Source organism: Aulostomus chinensis, chromosome 18 (genome assembly GCF_037954235.1).
Source record: "Aulostomus chinensis isolate RoL2024-O1b breed Wild chromosome 18, RoL_Achi_v1.0, whole genome shotgun sequence".
Classification (NCBI taxonomy): Eukaryota; Metazoa; Chordata; class Actinopteri; order Syngnathiformes; family Aulostomidae; genus Aulostomus; species Aulostomus chinensis.
The window spans coordinates 18484293-18505976 of NC_141337.1; the positions used below are offsets into that span (position 1 = coordinate 18484293).

Consider the following 21684-nt stretch of genomic DNA (forward strand, 5'->3'; position numbering starts at 1 on the left):
CAATTCCCTCCAATCAAGCTGCACCATTAAGTCCCTAAAGACTCTCCTATTGGTCCAAAACGCTGCTGCCTGTGAGTTGACTAGAACTGGTAGAAGAGACCAGGTCTCTCCTGTACTGGCTTCTCTGCATGGCTCCCAGTCAAATTTAGAAGAGAATTTAAAATTCTTCTTCTAACGTATAAAGTCCTCAACAGTCAGGAGCCTTTATATTTGACAGAGCTCATAGTCCCTTATCTGTCTTTGTCTCTGCCCCGCTCTCCTGCTCTCTTTCCCCCCAACCGGTCAAAGCAGACGTCCATTCCCACTGATCCTGGATCTGCTCAACGTTCCTGCCTGTTAAAAGGAAGGTTTATGTGGCCACTGTTGCAGGATGTGTTTGCTGATGGAGAATTGTTGGGTGTAGATTCATTGAAGGAGTGTGGTACTGGACCTGCTCTACTTGTAAAGTGTCATGAGATAACTTTTGTTGGGATTTGGCGCTATACAAATAAAACTGACTTGACTAGATAGCTAGATTGTCACTATACCAAATTACTGTTTCAATATCAAAATGACTTTCAAAACTTTTTGTAAAAAGGTTTAACACTCCCAAATGTCAATATTTTCCTCTATTTTAAAAACAGACTATGGGAACAATAACACAAATTAATAAATAAATAATTGCCACGGGATTAAAATTTTCAGTCCTTCAGAACAGTGAGAACAAGTAAAATAAAGCAAAATTAAAATGACCATGTTATTTAAAATACTGTATACAGTATTTTAATCACATGGTCATTTTAATTTGAATGCCACTGCTTTATTTTACTTGTTCTCACTGTTCAAAAGGTTTGTGTTCTGAAACTATAAATGAAACATTCAACTGACATAATTAGAAAAATAAATTAAGACTCATTCGATCATCAAGGACAGCATTAGATATTGTAAGCTAATGGAATGTTTTACAAAAATGTTTTTCGCTATGTTATTTCATTCCTGTAATGCATTGCCTTAATGGTTTATAATGTACATGAAACATAAAATGTCTCTGAATAAAATCACTTTTGTGTGGCACTATGACATCAGTCAGTTCATTTCTGTGGGTGGGTCGGCTAATTTGGTCTGTGGAACTTATTTAAAATATTTTAGGAATGTAATTAATTTTTTTTTTAATATTTTGAAAAATGCCTGTATTAATCATGGACATGTTTTAGCTCTGTGTATGTGGGCTACTATAGGTTTACTACTGGGCTGGTGGAGGCTTTGTAATTCTTTCATTGACAGAACAGTGCAGTGGACTGGTGAACAACACTATCACCTGTCGTTCTTGACTGAAGTCACAGAACACGTCTGTGTGGTTGTCCTTTAAATGTTTCGACAAGTTTGAAGTGTTGCCCTTGTGAGACACACTTTGAAGCACCACTTGCACTGCAGTACATCTGGGTTCAGTGGCTCGCCATCATCGTACATCTGGGTTCAGTGGCTCGCCTTCATCGTACATCTGGGTTCAGTGGCTCGCCTTTATCGTTCGGTTTGATTATGAAATAATTCCAAACTGTACTTCGGGCCCAAATTTGTGCACAAGTGCGGATTTTTCTGCAGCTGCCATCTATATCTGTTGTATTTTTTTCAACCCGGTTTGTCCATCTAAAACACAACTTCTCATTTATCTCTCCTCCTCAGACTAAACGTGAGAGCGTGAATGGGAGTCAGCTCACATTACAGTTCTGCTTCAGCAACTACGTCACACTTGCTGGCCTCACTGTGCTTACAGAGACAGGCTCAAATGTACCAATTCATTTGCATTCAAAAAATAAAATAAAAGTATCGTTTGTTTGTAAATGCTGGTATAGTACCATTTTCAAAACTCTAGTACTGCTGTACTATACTGGTATGGGTATACCGTGCAACCCTACTTGGGGGGGGGGGGGGGGGGGGGCGTAATTTGTTGTGTGGTGATGTTTTGCTCAAGAGAGAATGGCACTTAAAGTAAATACTGTGTCTGTGAGACAAGAAGAGCTGTGGAATTGCAGTGTACTCCTCATGCCTGGGTGCTCAGTGTCTCTGCAATGCTGTCTGCCAGGACAGACCCACTGAACTGCTGCTCCACCCACACTCACTCAGGATTCAGGTCAGGTCAGAGTGACCCAAAGACATGCTATTCACATATGATGCACTGCATACTCAGTATGAATATAGTAGTATATGTGTTTGTAACCACCAGAATAAAAGAAAGGAAATCAAACAATGGTTTTTAAACAAACATGACACCAATGTATCAATGTTTTACTTTCGGTTAAAATTTAAGCATTTTTAACATACTATACATACACTGCCTGGCCCCCCCCCCCCAAAATATCGGCACAAAAAAAAAAAGGTCACACACTCTAATATTCCGTTGGACCGCCTTCAGCTTTGATTACTGCATGCATTCGCTGTGGCGTTGTTTCGATAAGCTTCTGCAGTGTCACAAGATTTAATTCCATCCAGTTTTGCATTAATTTTGCACCAAGATCTAGGATTGATGATGGTAGAGTCTGACCGCTGCGCAAACTCTTCTCCAGCACATCCCAAAGATTCTCAATGGGGTTAAGGTCTGGACTCTGTGGTGGCCAATCCATGTGTGAAAATGATGTCCCTGAACTACTCTTTCCCAAATTGAGCCCAATGAATCCTAGCATTGTCATCTTGGAATATACCCGTGCCATCGGGGAAGAAAAAATCCATTGATGGAATAACCTGGTCTTTCAGTATATTCAAGTAGTCAGCTGACCTCATTCTTTGAGCACATACTCATGCTGAACCTAGACCTGACCAATGGCAGCAACCCCAGATCATAGCACTGCCCCCACAGGCTTGTCCAGTAGGCACCAGGTATGATGGGTGCATCACTTCATCTGCCTCTCTTCTTACCCTGATGCCCCCATCACTCTGGAACAGGGTAAATCTCCCATTAATTCGCATAAAAACTCACTGAATCTCTCAACAGATTTTAAGCGCTTCTGTCTCCCCACCTATAAATTAGGATACCTCATTAGAGTAAGAGGGCATATCATTTGTTGTAATACCAAAATAAAATACATGATGGTAACAGCAATATGTCTATAATATGGTTATTATTTTGGGGTACTTTTATTGCTTAACACTAAATTTGATTGCAACTTTGTTGCCCCCCCATAAAAAATAGTGGTGGGAGGTTACATTGTTGTGATCGATAAAGTGTTACATTGTGGGATAGCTGTGTCTGCCCAGTGTCCAATGCTAATACATTCTAATTTTTCTTTGGACAGAGAATTCAGTTAAAGTTCGACGGGTTTTGTCATACTAAAAGTATAGCCAGGCAAGGTAAGAAGGACTTGATTGTGTTGACAGCGTGATTGGCAAACACACTGCGATAAAAGGTGACATGGCAACAACAGTGCTGAGTAAAGGGACCACTAATACAACACAATGTAACTCCAAGTCAGTCTCACTCCTGTAAAATCAAACTGTCCACTTAGGAAGCAACACTGACTGACAATCAGTTTCACCTGCTGTTGTTCAAATGGAACAGACAACAGGTGGAAATTATAGGCAGGTAGTGAGACCCCCCAGTAAAGGAGTGGTTCTGCAGGTGGTGACCACAGACCACTTCTCAGTTCCTGTGCTTTCTGGCTGATGTTCTGGTCACTTCTGAATGCTGGCAGTGCTTTCACTTTAGTGGTAGCATGAGATGGAGCCTAAAACCCTCACAAGTGGCTCAGGGAGTGCAGCTCATCCAGGATGGCACATCAATGCCAGCTGTGGCCAGAAGGTTTGCTGTGTCTGTCAGTGCAGTGTCCAGAGCATGGAGGCGCTACCAGGAGACAGGCCAGTACATCAGGAGATGTGGAGGAGGCCGTAGGAGGGCAACAACCCAGCAGCAGGACTGCTTCCGCCTCCTTTGTGCAAGGAGGAGCACTGCTAGAGCCCTGCAAAATGACCTCCAGCAGGCCACAAATGTGCATGTGTCCACTCAAACGGTCAGAAACAGACTCCATGAGGGCGGTGTGAGGGCCCGACGTCCACAGGTGGGGGTTGTGCTTACAGCCCAACACCGTGCAGGACGTTTGGCATTTGCCAGAGAACACCAAGATTGCCCTGTGCTCTTCAGAGATGAAAGCAGGTTCACACTGAGCACATGTGACAGACATGACAGAGGCTGAAGACGTCCTGGAGAACGTTCTGCTGCCTGCAACATCCTCCAACATGACCGGTTTGGCAGTGGGTCAGTAATGGTGGGGTGGCATTTCTTTGGGGGGCTGCACAGCCCTCCATGTGCTCAACCCATTGTGAGACCATATGCTGGTGTGGTTGGCCCTGGGTTCCTCCTAATGCAAGACAATGCTAGACCTCATGTAGATGGAGTGTGTCAGCAGTTCCTGCAAGAAAAGGCATTGATGCTATGGACTGGCCCGCCTGTTCCCTCGACCTGAATCCAACTGAGCACATCTGGGACATCATATCTTGCTCTATCCACCAACACCATGTTGCACCACAGACTGTCCAGGAGCTGGTGGATGCTTTAGTCCAGGTCTGGGAGGAGATCCCTCAGGAGACCATCCGCCACCTCATCAGGAGCAGCCCAGGTGTTGTAGGGAGGTCATACAGGCACGTGGAGGCCACACACACACACACACACACAACTGAGCCTCATTTTGACTTGTTTTAGGGACATTACATCAAAGTTGGATCAGCCTGCACTTTAATTTTGAGTGTGACTCCAAATCCAGACCTCCATTGGTTATGGGTTAAATTTGATTTCCATTGATCATTTTTTTTGTGTGATTTTGTTGTTAGCACATTAAACTATGTAAAGAACAACGTATTTAATATTCATTCAGATCTAGGATGTTATTTTAGTATTCCCGTTATTTTTTTGAGCAGTGTATATACACATATATATAAATTTCAAAACATAATATACCAATACCTTGGAGGGCTTTAAAGCCTTGCAGGGGAACCCTGGAAGAACCAGTGACAAATTGCAGCAGTCGGGCTCTGCGCTCCTCATCAAAGGATTCCACAGCTTTCCAGAACCATTTAACAATGTTACTGTCAGGGGTGCAATGCTTGAGCCTTGTGTTGGACTTCCAGTCGTTGATGTCGATTTTACCTAAGCCACATACGATCAGCTGCAGGCAGAGGAATGGAGCAGAATGTTGTTGTGTTTTTTTAGGACAACCATGAAATGATTTCAGGATCCTGAATAAAATGTGTTTCATCAACTGACATAATGTTTACATGGGAGTGAGGAGGCAAAACAAAGGGAAAGTACCTCCAGCTCTTTCTCATCAAAAGATTTTAACAGGTGTTGCGGGATGACCTCATTGAAGCCCTTCTGCAGAGCCAGGAACTGGGCCTCTATGCCTCGTAGAAAACGCCAATTGACATACAGACGCACATATTCTTTCTTGGTGTCCTGGGTGACGGGGATGCTCTTTCCATTAGGCTTCAGCTCATGCTGGATGATTTCGCCATAAGCATTGTGTTCGACACAGAAGGTGTGGTCCAGCACACCTGTGATGTCATTGTCCCTAAAGAGACATATATTAGCTTGTTTAATATTTAAGGTCACAACAGGAACAACAGGATTTTACACAGGCAGTAGTGGTAAGAAATACAATTTAAAAAAATTCTACTAAACAGTTTGACATTTAATGATGAGTTCTAACACTTTAGGGGAAAAAATGTAGTCGTAGTGGACAAAAAAATTCAGAGTGAAATAGAGTTAACAAAATGTAGTTGCTTGTTCACACACAAACAGCGTTGTGTTTTGCATTAGTAGATGTCAGTATATTGGCGTTTTCTCAAATTAATTTTATGTGCTCTCTGTTCCACATTGATCCTTACAGATTGTAAAAGAAATCGATAGTGCAAAAGTGATGTCCCGAAATACCTGGTGCAAACACTCAAAGGATCCAGAGAATCCATCACGGAAACCATATTTGGAGGTGGTCTGGGCCATATGTGGTCACATTCTTCTCGTAGTGTGTATAAATATGTGCCTTGAATGCATCCTGGTATCCTTTGTATGCTTGTATTTATCACAATATAAGAAAACAACTTGTCATCTAAATTCAGCAGATTTTGCACCTGGATAACAGCTGAAGTCTGTAAAAGACATATCTGCAGATTCCAATGGTACTGCTGATCAATGGAAGCACCAGATTTAATGTTCAGCTTCAGGGAAAACATGTATATGCACATGACGACCAAAAGACCAATCATGTAAGACATGTTCAAAACTCCTGGAGGGAGTTTTCATCACTGTAAGAGATGTTAAGAATGTATCGACAGATTTGCTTTTGCATTGGGAAATTTACATGAAATTTGTATATCCTTCTTTGACAAGCACAGCTATGAATCATTGTTTGCTTATCTTAGGTTAAATGAGCACAGGCATACTGACAATAATGTAGTGTGAGAAGTATAGCCACAAGGTTGAGCAACTCATCAAAATTAAACTTCAGAATTTCAGTCAAATGCAAAGGACTTTTTGTAAGGTGCAGCACAGGGTGATATTTCTATATGAGTATGTTGTGTACATACAGGATCCAGACTAAGCTGTTGTGCAGGTCAGGGTCTACTGACTCCATGTCGTCCAGGGTGATGGGTTTACCCAACAACTGCTTGTAGAAGGGTAAGGTAAAGCCGCCGTCAATGTAGTGGCCATGAAAAACTGCCATCCCCATGATTCGGCCCACAAAATGGAAGTATGACAAGTGCTCCTGTGGGGTAGAGGGAAAAGCACCTATAATTACTAAATGAGAAAGCAGCAGATCTGAATGTTTGAAGTAAATCTGGGGCTTATATTAATATGTATACAATTCTTGGGCATCAGTTTCTATAATGCAGCTTTTTAAAAGAAAATATCAAAATGTAAAACTGTCCGTGGGGGGATTTCGGAGTCATAATTGCAGTCCAGCCACTTCCAAAAGATACAAGATTTAAATAACTGAACAGTGGAATCGCCACACAACAATTGAGCCATTTCTTTACTCAAGTGGAACCCTATCTACCAGATTGGGTGTGCTGTGAGTGGGACAACATTTAAATGGACTGACACCAGCCCAAATAAACAAAGAGTGAGTTTAAGTTGACCAATTTCAGAGAAAATTGACCTAAGAGGTGTATGATGCCTCTCATGGCATCTGAACTGGAGCTCCTGCTGGGCTTTGAAGGCTGGCTGGACTAGAATCCTTTTCTGACTTGGCAGTTCTAAAAACTTTGAGAGGGATTACACACTGTTGGGGTTCCCTGAAAACTATAAAGACAATACAATCAGCAGCATCAATTAGTCTACTGTCATTTCATCACACACGGACAAGATGCAGAACAGAGAGACTGGAGTTGTGTATTGCCTATCTGCCACGGACTGGTGATGTGCAAAGTTACCACGAAAGAGGTGGTAAATAGGATCCCTAAAACTTGGTTCTAAGAACTATGTTTTTTTCTAAATCCCACAGCCCTTCGAAGTGGTTGGGTAATGCCTAGCACGACGCATGCTAGAAGTGCGTTGATTCTTGGGAGACAGCATGTGAATGCCATACAGTAAAGACTTTTAGTCTTGTGTGTGATGACTGGGACTCACAGGGTTGACAGCAGAGTCTGGGTTAATCTGCAAGGTGTAGATATCATCACGGGAGTACTGGAAAAGGCCGTAGTATGGGTTCAGCATCTCATGTGATAACAGATAAAGCCACTCCCTGCACAGGGTACAACACACAGAGATGGAGAGAAAAAGACAGGTGACATCATCTGCATTGTAATTTTGACAAAGACACACATTAATAAATTCTCCCCCTGAACACATAGAGGGTATTTTGGTACACTCCCACTAGGAGGCAGAGTTCTGTTAATTTTCTTTTTTTTTTTTTTTTTAATTTAAGAAAAGTTGATTTCAAGAGTCTGTGTTTGAGCATCTACTTTGCTCTTCCTTTCTATAGCTTCTTACCTTAACCTGGCTCCAGCCACTGAATCTGAATTTAAAATCTTTGAAAAGCAAGACATGCAATTCAGTCTGGATCAGGCTATTCTTACCTGGCCACACCTCCATAATCCAGCCCCTCTTCTCCTCTAAACTTCACCATAAGCCTTTTCCACAGATCCTTTGGTCTCATCTTCATGACCTGCCGATATGATTCCTGCCAAGGAGTCACAAACACACAAGCCTTGTCAGAAACATAAAGCTGGTGACATTTGCGTGGAGCCATCTTGGTCTATGTGGACCTCATAAGTGAGGAGTTAAAGACAAGACACTGAGTTCCACATCCATGTGTGGGGTCTGCTCTCTTTGGGCTACAGCAGAAAATCATGTAACCAGTACCACTTACACACCCTCCTCTTAGCTTCACATCATGAAACCCCACGATGTAAAATACAATGCATGTTAAAGTGAAATTTTGGTATTTCCAACCTTAGCATGTCAGTGGCAAAAATAACTACCCATAGGCCTATGTTGCAGCTGTTCTGCAGTTGCTAGTCATTGCATTCCTGCATAATATAAGACAAATTCAAATATTTTTTGTCCCCATCAATTATTTTCACTCAAAAACAAACATAGGGCCCTTTGTAAAAAAATACCGAAAATTTCCTTGAACTACAGCAGGCCCATGTAAGTTTGATGGTATGTACCATTTCTTACAATAGAAGTAAACAACCAGAATATTTTGAACTTGGTAACAACAGGACTAGAAAGTGGTTTACACCAGGAGGCATCTCGAATTGGTTTTGTTGTCAGACTGAGAACCACTCCACCTCAATCAGTGTTCATCCCACGTGCAGACTGCTCACAACATCAGGGGGAGGGTTCATTCAAAGTGGATTAGGGGCAGTAATAATAAACACCCCCATAAGACCATAATAACTTCCTTGACAGCCAGGACTATGCCCTAAAGATGCAGCAGACAACGAGGAGGTGCTGCAGGACAAAAAGGAATGTCTAGCCATCAGCAAAAAAGTACACATAAAGACAGCTCTGACAGTCCACGGGCTAACACTTGCCTATTCAGTCATAATTTAACACCTCAGTTGGTCTGGAGAAGCTATGCTGTTCTGTCTCACTCAACCTCAAGACATCCTCGACCCTGGCCCTTCTCTCTCACATTGAGATCAGCCAACAAAAATATCTTCGTTCAGATTAACAGACATGGCTGTTCCAGCACATTCCAGTGCATATTTTATGAGGGTCACGTAGTCTGTTGCAGGTGTTGTTAGTCTGATAAAGGCCCTGCGCCTCACAGATGCAGCAAAACTCTCCCACTGAGTAAATGTACTTGAGAAAATCCTCATCTCAGACAAGAGGTCTGCTTTAGATTTGGAACAGACTTGCACATCATAGATAACAGCATGTGTGTGTGTCTCACAGCCAAAATGCTATGGGCACTAATCTTGCATAAGAAAAAGGGAGGAAAAAAGTGCTGCTTTACTCGAGTAGAGTGTAGACATAACTTGGTAGGATCATTTGTGCATCATTAGACATACTGATGGGTGCAGTCGGTTGTGCAGTTAACAAAATATTATCATTTGCATATTTTCTAGAATTTTCGCTTCCTAAATTTCCTTCTCAGTTAAATTATAAATGGAGTAATGGAGTGTCGAATGGATTATCAAGAATAATGAATCTCCTTTCTGAATCTGTACTTAAACAAAACTGAGCTTGGATGTTTTAATCCTTACCTCAAAAATCTCCTCACGGGACACCTCAATGCGGCAATGTCCAGCTTGAGGCTGCTGCTGGGACAGCTCCTGGCGGAGGATTTTGAGCTTCTGGACAAGGTCTCTCTTGTACTTGGGCACAGTCAGGCACTCAGCCTCTTCTGGGAGCTGACCGGGAGACACCAAAGCCTGCTGGACCTGATCTTTCAACTGGTTCTGACGACTGAGAGGCAAACCACAGAGAGAGAGAGAGCCGGGACATGAGAGTTAAATGAGGCAGTGGAAAGAGGTGAGAGATGGTAGGGAAGAAACACACAAAGAGGAACAGAAAGACAAAATTTGTGAGTCTTGGATGTACCAATACTGAACATCAACATGCCAAATTGTGAGAAAAAGGTAAGCAAGTGCTCTCTCAAAAGCAATAACATTAATGCCAAGAAACTGAGACTATGACCTCTGACAGTGATGGTTCTGTCTCTGTTCTTTGCTGACTGCAGAAAATGAGGAGTAAACACACTGAGGTCATCTGGGAAGCACATCAAATTTAACAGCTGCCTCGGCCTCTCAGAGACAGACAGACATAGGTGGAGGTGGGGATATTGGAGCTAGGATATCTCCTGCAAAAACACACAGACCTTCCTTTCTCTGCCTCTCCACTTGGCAGAGAACTGGATAAAACCAAAATATGACTTTTTTCAGTTTACAGGGCGGGAGGAGCACGTGACTGAGAAGCAAAATAAGACACGTACACTTTCGCTGATGAAAGGTCATCCATGCTGCCTCCTACAGGTAGGATGGCACCTTTTGTCCTAATGTTTCTATTGAGAAATGAAAGGGACTACTGCTGGAATTACGACAAACAAAAGCAATTTAAACAGTTTCAATTTAACCTCTACTGCCTTTCGAATTAACTTTCTCCTCTCTCTTGACTGGACACGACAAGAGTGATAAATCATCAAGAAATCAGTTGATGGACTTTTCAAACACTGTGTTGAAAAGTGCAACTCTAAATATCCCCTGTGGCAATAGGGGATACAGCTTCCTCCTACTTTGCAGTACTCAAAGCACTTTACAGTAACATCTCATTCACCCTTTCACCCACACACTGATGGTGGAGGCTTCAATGCAATCAGAGGTGCAGTGTCTTGCTCAAGGGCAAGGACACTTCAACATGGTCGACGATCAAACCAGCAACCCTTCGGGGCACCTGCATATGGTTGAAAAATGTTACTCAAAGTGAGGCAAGAGAAGGAAACATTGTCACACTAGCATCTGCCAGGTAATTTGATGAAACCAGCATGGGAGCAAACGCAGGGAAAACCAAATATCCTGACAGAATACACTTAAAGCCCTATTTGAAGCACAAACATCATTGTTAGTTTTGAGCTGGTACATATGACGTTTTCACACCAAGCACCTCACCTTTAACTGACAAATGATCTTGCTCTCCGTGCGACATCAAGTGCTTAATTATGTCAATGAGGCGTGGTCTGGCGCAACCATGGGGCTTTGCTATTACAGAACACCAGAAAAAATGCACCATAGACCATGAAGAGACTGGTCTTTGGTCAACGGCATTAAGTGTGAAGGGCTATTTAAAGGGCGCGTCAATCAGACAAGCAGATGCATGGCATTGCAACGCGGTTCTATGATGCCTGAAAATGTGGACACAATGGCTGCCACCCTAAACCTAGGACACAGTGACAGTTCAGTTGCAAAATAACATCAAGGATGAACCACATCCTAATCAGGAAACTCTTTCATAATCATTTTTGTTGCAAATTTTACACCTATTCACTAAAAAAACCAAAAAAACCAAAACTATTTTAGGATCCAAATCCTTGTCAAAACTAAGGAGATTCAACTTGGTTCAAAATAACTTTATGTGTGCCAGTAGGGGAACAGAATATAGTTTTGCCTCTCAATCAATTCCTGCTACCCCAGAGAGACACAGGGCCCCATACGACACGCAAGACCTCCACTTGAATCCCTTTATTTCCTGCAGACTAGACTCTGAAGGAGAGAGGGGAGGTAGGAAGGACACTCTCCATACAGCATCTAAACATTGTAGAAAACTCTGGGGGTGGGAGGGGAAGGGGAAAGGAGAGAGGAGGAACAAAGTATATCTTCCAGCAATTTCACTCACAAATCAAGCATTCCTGTCTCCAATGGCTGCAGGTGAACAAGACACAGATTTTTCTCTTACCAAATATACATAGTCTGCGATTTGTTACCTGCGGACAATATCTACTAAGATATGTCATCAGCATTTTCGTACAGAGTGCCGATCTAACCTTCTGAAAAGTTGAAAAGTGACCTGCCACTCCTTAGCAGGAGCCTATACCATCATTCGGATACACACACACTCATCTATCTATCTATATAGAAATAGATATAGATATATATGTATGTGCGTGTATACTGTATATAAATATACATACACACACACATACATTCACACTTACTCCCTTGAATAATCAGGAGATGCACAGCACAAACCTCCTATAACATATAGGATACTTCACAGCAGAACCACTTCCCAATGTACCCAATACTCCAGACAAATATATAATATAAAATCTGTTGATGAGATTTAAATCCATCTGGGCATAATCATCCACATGGCAAAATTTCCACATTAAAAACAAATGTGGCGTGCCAGGCTACATTATTGCATGAATTTTCAGGGAACCTCAGATGTAAAAAGCAAAGTGAGTACAAAATCCCAAACACGTTCTTTGATCCTCATGAGCGGGAAAAGAGAAATCTGATCCCTGCTATGCATTCTGTCTCTGCATGGCGAAGGAATGAGGTCAGGCAGAGGATGCCCTCTTCCACGGCTCCCATACACTGCTGCACCTTAGTAAAGAAAAGGCTGACGGGTAATGCTACGGCTGTTGCAGTGTGCTCAGTGTGTTTTAACAGCTGCACTGATGAAGAAACACGTGCGTCCATGCATACAGTCATACACCAGTACAGAGGCATGAAAGACCACACATACACAGATGGACAATTCATAAATGGAATTGGGCATCAAATTTATTTGCCATTACCTGGACATAGGACACTCCTCAGATGCAGATGTGGCAACCTTGCATTCTACTCACCAGCTTTGTGACTAAAACGCCTTTATGATAAAAATCTCTACAGAGTTGAGGAATCTGAATTTCTGTGTCGAGAGAGCAAGTGTGGGGGAGTGTGCCTAACGCCGTAAGTATTTCTGAGAGTGTTTTTACGCAGAAAAGTCTGGTCAGCAGATGGAGTCCTCTGAGTTTTGAACCTCTACAGGTGTTGAACACACCTTGGCTCAAAAGCCCAGAGCTAAACATTTACTGATGGTAGGCAGAATGTGTATGTTTATGAGCGTCTGAGGGACGGTGCGCCTCTTTATGGTGCCTCTGTGTATGTGTCTTCCTTGACTGTGTGCAGTGACGACTTCTGGCCTGAGACCAAAACCTTACCTGACATTCTGACTTTCAATGCCTCCTCGAGAACCATTGGTGCTTGGACTACAGATGACAATGAAGACAGGAAATAAATCAACACACACATAAACTCAATACTTTGCCTTTATATGCAGTGCATTTGTGATCAAGTGTACCATAGAACTCACTTAAGAACTAGATGCAGGTTAGCAGAGAGGCGTGGGTCTGTAAACTGTGTGGTTCGGTTGTTATGATCAACGAAGTAAACCCTCCCGGTTGCCGTGTTCCTTATTTCCCATCCAGGAGGTAGAGGCCCCAGTTCCTCACAGTTCACATTACTCAAATCTCTGGTGTGTGACAGAGGGGCAAACACAATAAAGCATTAATATGCCCAAATTTAAGACAAATAACTGGAGCTTATGGTGGGAGAGGGGAGAATATGCACATGTGAAATTCTAGGTATAAAACAAACCAGAACACTCACTAACTGAGATGTCTGGGAAATACCATCCATCCATCCATGAGAGAACATGCAAACTCCACACAGAAAGACCCCGTGCTCGAGCTGGGGCTCGAACCCAGAACCTTCTTGCTGTGAGGCGACAGTGCTAACCACTGCACCACCGTGCCCCTGAGAAATACCTTTAAATTCCATTGCTCTTCCTTCTTCCATCCAAATTATTTACTGCTGCCCTGCAAATGTTTTAAGATAAACTCCATGGAGACATAAAGCCTTAAGAATTACAACAGTCTCAATATGCTGGCACTGACTCTTCTGTCTTGGGGGGTCAAAGCCAAAGAGGCTGGAGGCTCGCCATGGAGAAGAGGGCTTGGCTGATAGATTACAAAAGAGCAAAAGCGTCTAGGTGTTACCATATTAGTCAGGTTTTTTTCATAGTGTCTATGGTACACAGAGGCCTGTTTATGCAAATGCACATGCTATGCAGTCGGCATATGTCTGATTCATACTTCCCAAAAGCCTCAAGTCTGGCAGACTGAGACTGGTGTGTTCTTTGCCATGTGCCCCGAGTAAGGCCAATCAGATTCCATGCAGTGAATGACTTTTAAGGACCTCTCAAAACTCAGGTCACCTTGCAGGATGTAAGAGTTGTACCGAGCTGAAATGCTTACAACAAACTATGAGGACAGTTGTTTACGCTGACATTAATAGGTAACTCATAAATGCCAAAACCAATGATTAAGGCATCTGTGTTCATCCCAATTCCTCATTTATGCAATTTGCTTGTCTTTATTTCCTTGCTTTATAAAAAAATAATAAGGGAGAAAGTGAGACATACCTGGGTACTCTGGGGTCGTGCCACGTGCTGACACCTGTCTGAGTATGGAGGAAGTATACTTGGCCTTGCTGTGTGGTTCTCTGTTCTGTAGAAAGACAAATTAACACATGATACAGTTCAAATTTGTTGTAAAGAAAAAAAAAATTCAGTGTGCTTGTTTCAGAGTTGTTTATGGGCCACAAGTAGATACATTACGTTTATAATCTGTCTATGTAAGAGACGGATGGCACAAATGGAGATAAAAGGACTGTCTGAGTCAGAGAAGATCTAAAGGGGATCCGAAGGAGGCGGAGGGAGGAGGTTACGAGAGACAGGGTGACGAACATTGGACGGGAAAGGAGAGGAGAGATGGGGTTGTCTGAATTTTGAGGTGGTGAGCTCATTCATCACAGCCTGACAGAGATATTTCCATGGAGCTGCCTGCCAGAACTCTTCTCTGGCAGCCCTTTAGTATACCACCCCCTCGTTTTAACATGCACATAAACATAACTCTCTGAACCCATAGCCCCACCGTGGAGTATGCGCTATACCTAGACACCTCTAGTTTAGTGCCAAAGAATTAAGAAGGTTAGGACAGAGATAAAAAAAAAAAGAGTGAGACATAAAGATAAACATAGAGGAACTAGTAGCCCCCTAATCTGAGGGGCTGAGGACACAACAGTGATATGCTTCGATGGCTCTGGCTCCAATATCCTGGAGAAGATTTTACTGTGGGGATACACAAAACTCCCTTGGGCTGTGTGGACGATTGCAGCTGGTGTGTGTTTTCTTTTATATGAATGCTTCTGATTGTTTGAGAATGTGATAGCAAAAGGGGGGGTGGGGGGGGTGTCGGATGCCAGCCCTTAACAGCTAGATCAATTCAATTAGATAGTCTAAAATGAAGCCAGCATTTCAGGCTCCTTGCATGGAGCTGCAGTGTCATCAGAGTGACACTGGACTGAATGAGGCCACAGATTAGCTGGGTTATTGCATCCAGTGTTCAGCAGGGAGAAGGGCAGGGGCTTTGTCATTAACACAACAGTTCCACAGTGGAGGGTAGAGATGGCTTCCAAAGGGAATCAAGGAATATCGTTGCATACCCTCCTGTAATACTAACATTAAATATTACATTTCTCAACAAAAGAGAGCCATAATGTAGTAGGATTAGTGTAGTGAACCCAAAGCCCTTCATCAAAAAGATACATATATGTTCATGTGACTAATTTTTGGGACATTTTATGGAGGTGGGGAAGTGTACATTCAATCATTACAAGTACAAAGCAAACATGCTATCAACGAACTACATAGCAGATGTAGGACTTCCACATCACCACAACTAGATCTGTCTGTTTCTGCGCGATGTTTAATGTCCACAACAACCTCTTTAGTCTCTTTTATCCACTTGCTACATATTTTATGCTGCAGAAAAAAATAAAATAAAAGGTAATTATCTTAAAGCCATTTAATTTATTTACATTCAATTATTCATTACTTTAATAGCCATTCATAGTTTAAGCCAATCATTGGGACAGGAAAAAATGCAACATTGCACATTGAGAGATTTAACTGACACATTATGAGCTCTTTGAAGTGGGCGGAGCACTGACATTTACCAGGCTTATGTTTTTTTTTCAAATCAATAAATGTATGCAAGTTTTACTCATTTGAAAATTCATTTGTACTGTCCTGTTTGTGGTACCAACCATATCCCTCAGGGAGGTCTGGAGGTGTGTGCAAGTGGGTTCTGCTCATGTAGTTGCGGTGCCTCTGAGAGCGGACGCGTCTCTCCTGGGCCCTCTGGTCACCATCACTCGGCGGTAATGCTGTGGTTGGTGTGGCGCCATTTGTGCTGATGGGAGTGTTCTCATCCACGATGCAGCTGAGTGGCCGACCAGGGCTTGAGTACTCTGACGCAGGTCTGAGAGGGGGGAATGGGTTGAATTAATTATTAAAAAAAGAGGAAGGGGTTCAACAAGAGAAATAATTTAATTAAATGCTAAGACAATTTATGACAAGAAAGATACATCTGCAAACAGTAGCAGCTCTATACCCATAAGGAGGTCTGTGAGCTAACTTGGAAACCCACATAAACTAGCACACAAACAGTAAGTAAATATGAACTGGTCACCCTTGGGTGAAGCACAAGGTGGCGGATAAAGACAGCCAAAAAGGAACAAGAGAGAATGGAATGAGATGCCTCAACTTCAGCCAGGGGATTTCCCTAGCTCTTCCACATCATTTAACAGAAGTTCCTTAAGAGTCACCAATTTTTTTTATTTTTTTTGAAGAGGGGCCCACTCAAGTTTTGGACACAGTTCTTCAGTTTGGGTTCTTTGGGGTCAGTGATGATGTCTGACTTAAGAGACTGGAGTTTCTGAGGGCAGTATAGAGTATTGTGTACTCACCTGGTAGGTCTCTCCCACTGTGTGGTACGTGTGATGTGGTTCAAGTACTGGATTCGTCCAGACGCGGTCCTTCTCTCCTCCCAGCTGGCAGCAGAAACACACACATACCCAGCAGTGAGCGGACATGGTTAAGCAGCCACAGAACCATCCAGTGGTGTTCTGTCTTGTTACTCTGTCTCACCACATGTAAATAGATTACTTCTATAACAGATTCCATACATCTTTACCCCACTAATTGAAGATAGCATTTACAGTTTAGGATTTGCAATAGCCTCTAAAAAAAGCTACTTCTCAGATGATAAGAGATTTCCCCAAAAGACTTACCCGTCTGGAAGATCATTGTCAAACAGCCGACTGCAGTCTACCACAGGGCCTCCTGTGCCTATCCGGTCCCTCGACTGCAGGCTCACTGCAGCAACACATGGTAGACAGATGCACACACTAGGATTACTAGACAGCAGATTGTAGAATAACCCACTAACATCATTGAGGCTCAAAAACGTCGCTAGGAAACTCACAGGAATGGTGATATAAGATTTCTGAGGTTATGAAATCCAATACTTAATTAACATGGAGCTGTATGTGACAGCTTTTGGAATGACAATCTGCAGCTCTTGACAGACTAGATGTTAAATATTTCATACAGACTAAACATATACAACTAATGAAACTAATTTTGTATAAATGCTTATTATATGAGTGAATGATGATTAAGCTGATGCTGAAATTTATATATACTGTATATATGTATATACACACACACAAATATATATATATATATATATATATATATATATATATATATATACACACACACACACACACACACACACACACATATATACACACACACACACATATACATACATCTACATACACATATATAAATATGTGTATGTACATTCTGTATTCAATCAAATTGAAATCAATGTTCTGATCACACAGTTCACACACTTCCATTTGAATAAATACAGCGTGAATGAATTTTTTGGACTTTATTTTTCTAATTCAGGATCATGCTATTCCCCCGAGTTTCCATCTCCCGAACAGGGGCCCCGGCTGACCAGAGGAAGTGTGAGCAGGACACACCCTCATCTGGATTCTCACCTGCACACAAGGCCAACTGTCTCAGTCTAGATGCCCATCAAAGCTGAGGTGTCACTGTTTGACTCCTCGTTTTGGAAAGGCGACGTAATAGACCTTTACTTCCATTGTTTTTTCCAGATTGTTTGTGCTATTCTAACGCAGCTCAATTTGAGCATCTACATGAACTCACCCACTATCTGGCCTCTGACTGTGTCACTGTCATTGGGACTCAGCTTGTTCAAGTCTAGTCTCTGGTCTGTGGAGGCAAAGGCAAAGAAAAACAATCATGAGACAGGAAATGAGAGGAGAAATTAAAGAAAGAGAAGATGGGACAGATGGGAGAAAGGGAGGAGAGAGAACTCATCAGAGAGATATACATAAACTACCATGTGCTGGGCTGTATTTTCCCCCTCACTGCACAAGTCCCCCTGCTCTCTATCATTTACATCACTCAGAATCAATCCATCTCTTGCTGATTATCTGTCTCCCATTCCTCTGACTACAGACATCAAATTGGCTGTGCCCTAAAACAGATGGCCTGGTCCCTGGAACAGCCACCCCATGTAAAAATTGCACCGCACATCGGTACAGAGCAAATGTAGAGGTCAAACATTTGACAAATTTCAGCACAAAGCCTGCACTATTCCATTCAGTCTTAGCATGGACAAGAACTTCTGCCAAAGTCTGGAAACTCTTTGTCTGAAGTTTTTAAGTCTGTGGAATTTGAGAGTGACGAAAGAGTGAGAGACATAGAAAGAGAGACAGAGAGACATCAGGCACAAAGAAAAAAAAGCCCCAAAAAAGTGCAACAATCCAAGTTGCCTGCAGACATGGGAAATGCCACTATCTGCTCTCTGTTGTCTGGGTGTCATGCAGATCAGCTCAGGATGTCTGTCTAGACTAAACAGGGACAAAAACAGGCAATGGTCAAACCATTACAAGGCTGGCCAGAGGTCAGCAGCTGAAGAAAAAATAATACACGAACAGATGTATGCAGAAAAATGCTCTCACACTTAGGATGCACAAAAATAACGAGAGACTGACACTTTATAATTATACAGAAATGTTACAATAAACAAAAGGCACTCTGGTATTACACAAAAGTTGAAGCCAAGCCAATTTTCCCTCTAAAGGCCTGAGGAGATGACAAGGCTGCAACCAGTGAATGCACACAAATAAGCAAACAAAAACGATGAATGACAAATACACACAAGAGGAGAGAGAGACCGCAACACAGGGAGTACAACAAATCTACACTTACACTTAAATAGCTGTACAATTATGCATGTCTGTGTGAAATGACCGGTTGTCTAGATCAGCAGACAGATATAGAGGGAGGTTGGTCAAAAAGGCATTTTTTTGTGTGTGTGCTGCTCGTCTATGAGGGAAACTGATGGGGAAACTGAGGGGTGAGGAGGAGGCCAGGGGAGAGAGGAAATGCAGAGGCAAACCACTCACAGCTGTGGCACAAGGTTCAGGTTTCCTGTGTTGCTCCAGGAAAACAACAAATGTCAGGAGCTTCTAGGAAAGGCCATGAGATTCTTTCCTATTTCTACCCAAAAAGACCGCAGGTACAGTAAGTGGGTACCAGTTTGTCCCGCACAAGAAAAAAAGATTCTGCCCAGTCACTATGTTAGAGCTACTCTTTTACCAGAGGCCTCCATCTTCTCTTATCCAGTTTGCTCCTGACACAAGACATTTTATTGTAATTGTAGGGTGATGTTGAGTGTCTCTTCCTGCTCTGGCAGAAGCGGAACGTTGACCCATCTCACACCCTGGTCTGGCCTCTGTTAGACCTATTGAATGAGACAAGGCACTAAAAGTAGCTTCGCTACATTCTGCCACTTAGCTCTGAGAGCAGCACTGTATCATTTAACTTCTGGATCTTATTACAACTCAGGTATAAGACTATCTCAAGAACTCAGCCTTAGTTTAGCACAAACAATTCTGAAATTGTTTGATCCGAATCTAAAATCTCTCTGTAATCCATAGTTTTGCAGTTGTTCCAGCAAATATTAAATATCGCAGAAATTCATACATTACCTAATGTGGAGCAAAAATATAATAACAATGGGTGCATTTATTTGCAACTGATGGATAATTTAAAGTAAGACACTTTGATTGTTTTTTGCAACATTTGCAGTATTATTTTCCTGTTTACATTTATTTTGTATTATTTATCTATTCGTTTACAATAGCAGCAGCATGGTGGTGCAGTGGTCAGCACTGTGGCCTCACAGCAAGAAGGTTCCGGGCTCGAGTCCCTGCTCGGGCACAGGATCTTTCTGTGTGGAGTCTGCATGTTCTCCCTGTTCCTGTGTGGGTTCTCTCTGGTACTCCAGCTTCCTCCCACAGTCCAAAGACATCAAGAGAGGATGAGGCTGATTGATACTCTAAATTGACTGTAGGTGTGACTGTGAGTGTGAATGGTTGTCTGTCTCTATGTGTTTGTCCTGTACTGGACTGGTGACCTGTCCAGGGTGAACCCCACCTCTCACCTGAAGACTGTTGGGATAGGCTCCAGACATTTCCAGGTCTCTTCAGGTTTGGGTATGATGTTTGGACTTAAGGGGGCCTCTATTGCAGTTACCATTGTTATCACTCCTCCTTGGCTCTGGTGCACAGCTCAACAACAATCAACAAGCAAGGAGTCAGGACTCAGGCAAGGAGTTAGGAGTTTCTCAGGGGAGAAACATGCAAAAGCAAAATTAATTTAGGCTGGAAAACAAACATTGTTAGCCATTTGTATCCTTGCTTATGTCCTTTAAAAACTCCAGTCATTCGATGCTGGCTTGAAGATAGTTGGACTTTTAAAAATCCAAGAGTGGCCAACAATCTAGGTTGCAAACTTTTAGTTTGCATGTTATACTTTCATTGAAGATTTTAAAACATTCATCCATCCATCCATTTTCTACTGCTTATCCTGTTCAGGGTCACGGGGGGGCTGGAGCCTGTCCCAGCTGCCTTCTGGTGAGAACCTTCGCACCCAGAACCTTCTTGCTGTGAGGCAACAGTGCTGACCACTGCACCTCCGTGCCACTCCATTTAAAAACATATAAATTAGAAATAAAATAAAAAGTCACTTAAGAGAGGAAGGTCGAGTAACACTAACACTTACAGCCTGTGTCTTTAAGTCGGTTGATAGCATTGGACAAAAGGCGAACACATCCAAGGAAGCCGGCCCCTTGCTTCTTGTGAATCTTCTTGTGGTTCCACACACTGATTGTGATGGAATCAGATTTTCCAATGTATCTGAGGAGGTAAAGGAGACATAATTTATATTAAATATTGATAGGTCCACAAATGTACAATCCAAGAATCATTGTGGGATACATTTTATGAAGTCACTGTCGTCACAATAATTTCTTAGTCCTTCTTACAATGTACTGGTAATGTCAACATGTGACAGCTTACATGAGTTTTTGCAACTATCAATTATTATGTCACTACAGAGGACACATCTGCCACAGGGACTACCGGTGAGTCTTGTCGCCAGGGACACATTCCAAGATACAGTCAGGATAAGTCGGTGAAAGACACAAAGTGTGGTGGATGAGAAGCATTTTCCAGTTAAGAGTATGTCAAGGCGTGAATGGGATCTGAGCATGATTATGAGATTTGGTCCTGCAACAACGTAAACACTACAATGTGACATTGTTTCCAAGATTTTGTCAAATACTTTAAATATTGTCCATTTAAATTTATTAGGCTTTCTCTGAGCTCCTCTATTCAAATTGTCATTTTTACCAAGGTACATTAAAAGTAACATTTTTACCCATGTACATTAAAAGTTATACTGCTGAATTTGATTAAAACAGCTTATGTAACAGC

At 42.3% G+C, this 21684-nt stretch overlaps 1 protein-coding gene across 1 annotated transcript in view; it reads right to left on the reverse strand.

Annotated features, from left to right (window-relative positions):
- Positions 1–21684, reverse strand: part of LOC147245546 (E3 ubiquitin-protein ligase SMURF2) — a 72799-nt gene that overhangs the window by 6413 nt on the left and 44702 nt on the right. The window contains exons 5-18 of the mRNA XM_086185826.1: positions 20972–21105; positions 18044–18109; positions 17092–17176; positions 16768–16851; positions 16066–16280; positions 14381–14465; positions 13271–13429; positions 13119–13166; positions 9679–9880; positions 8041–8144; positions 7592–7706; positions 6550–6728; positions 5276–5534; positions 4931–5132 (exon numbers count right to left, since the gene is read on the reverse strand). Of these exons, the coding sequence (XP_086041952.1) occupies positions 4931–5132; positions 5276–5534; positions 6550–6728; positions 7592–7706; positions 8041–8144; positions 9679–9880; positions 13119–13166; positions 13271–13429; positions 14381–14465; positions 16066–16280; positions 16768–16851; positions 17092–17176; positions 18044–18109; positions 20972–21105 (1937 nt within the window). The remainder of the gene's footprint in view (positions 1–4930; positions 5133–5275; positions 5535–6549; positions 6729–7591; positions 7707–8040; positions 8145–9678; positions 9881–13118; positions 13167–13270; positions 13430–14380; positions 14466–16065; positions 16281–16767; positions 16852–17091; positions 17177–18043; positions 18110–20971; positions 21106–21684) is intronic.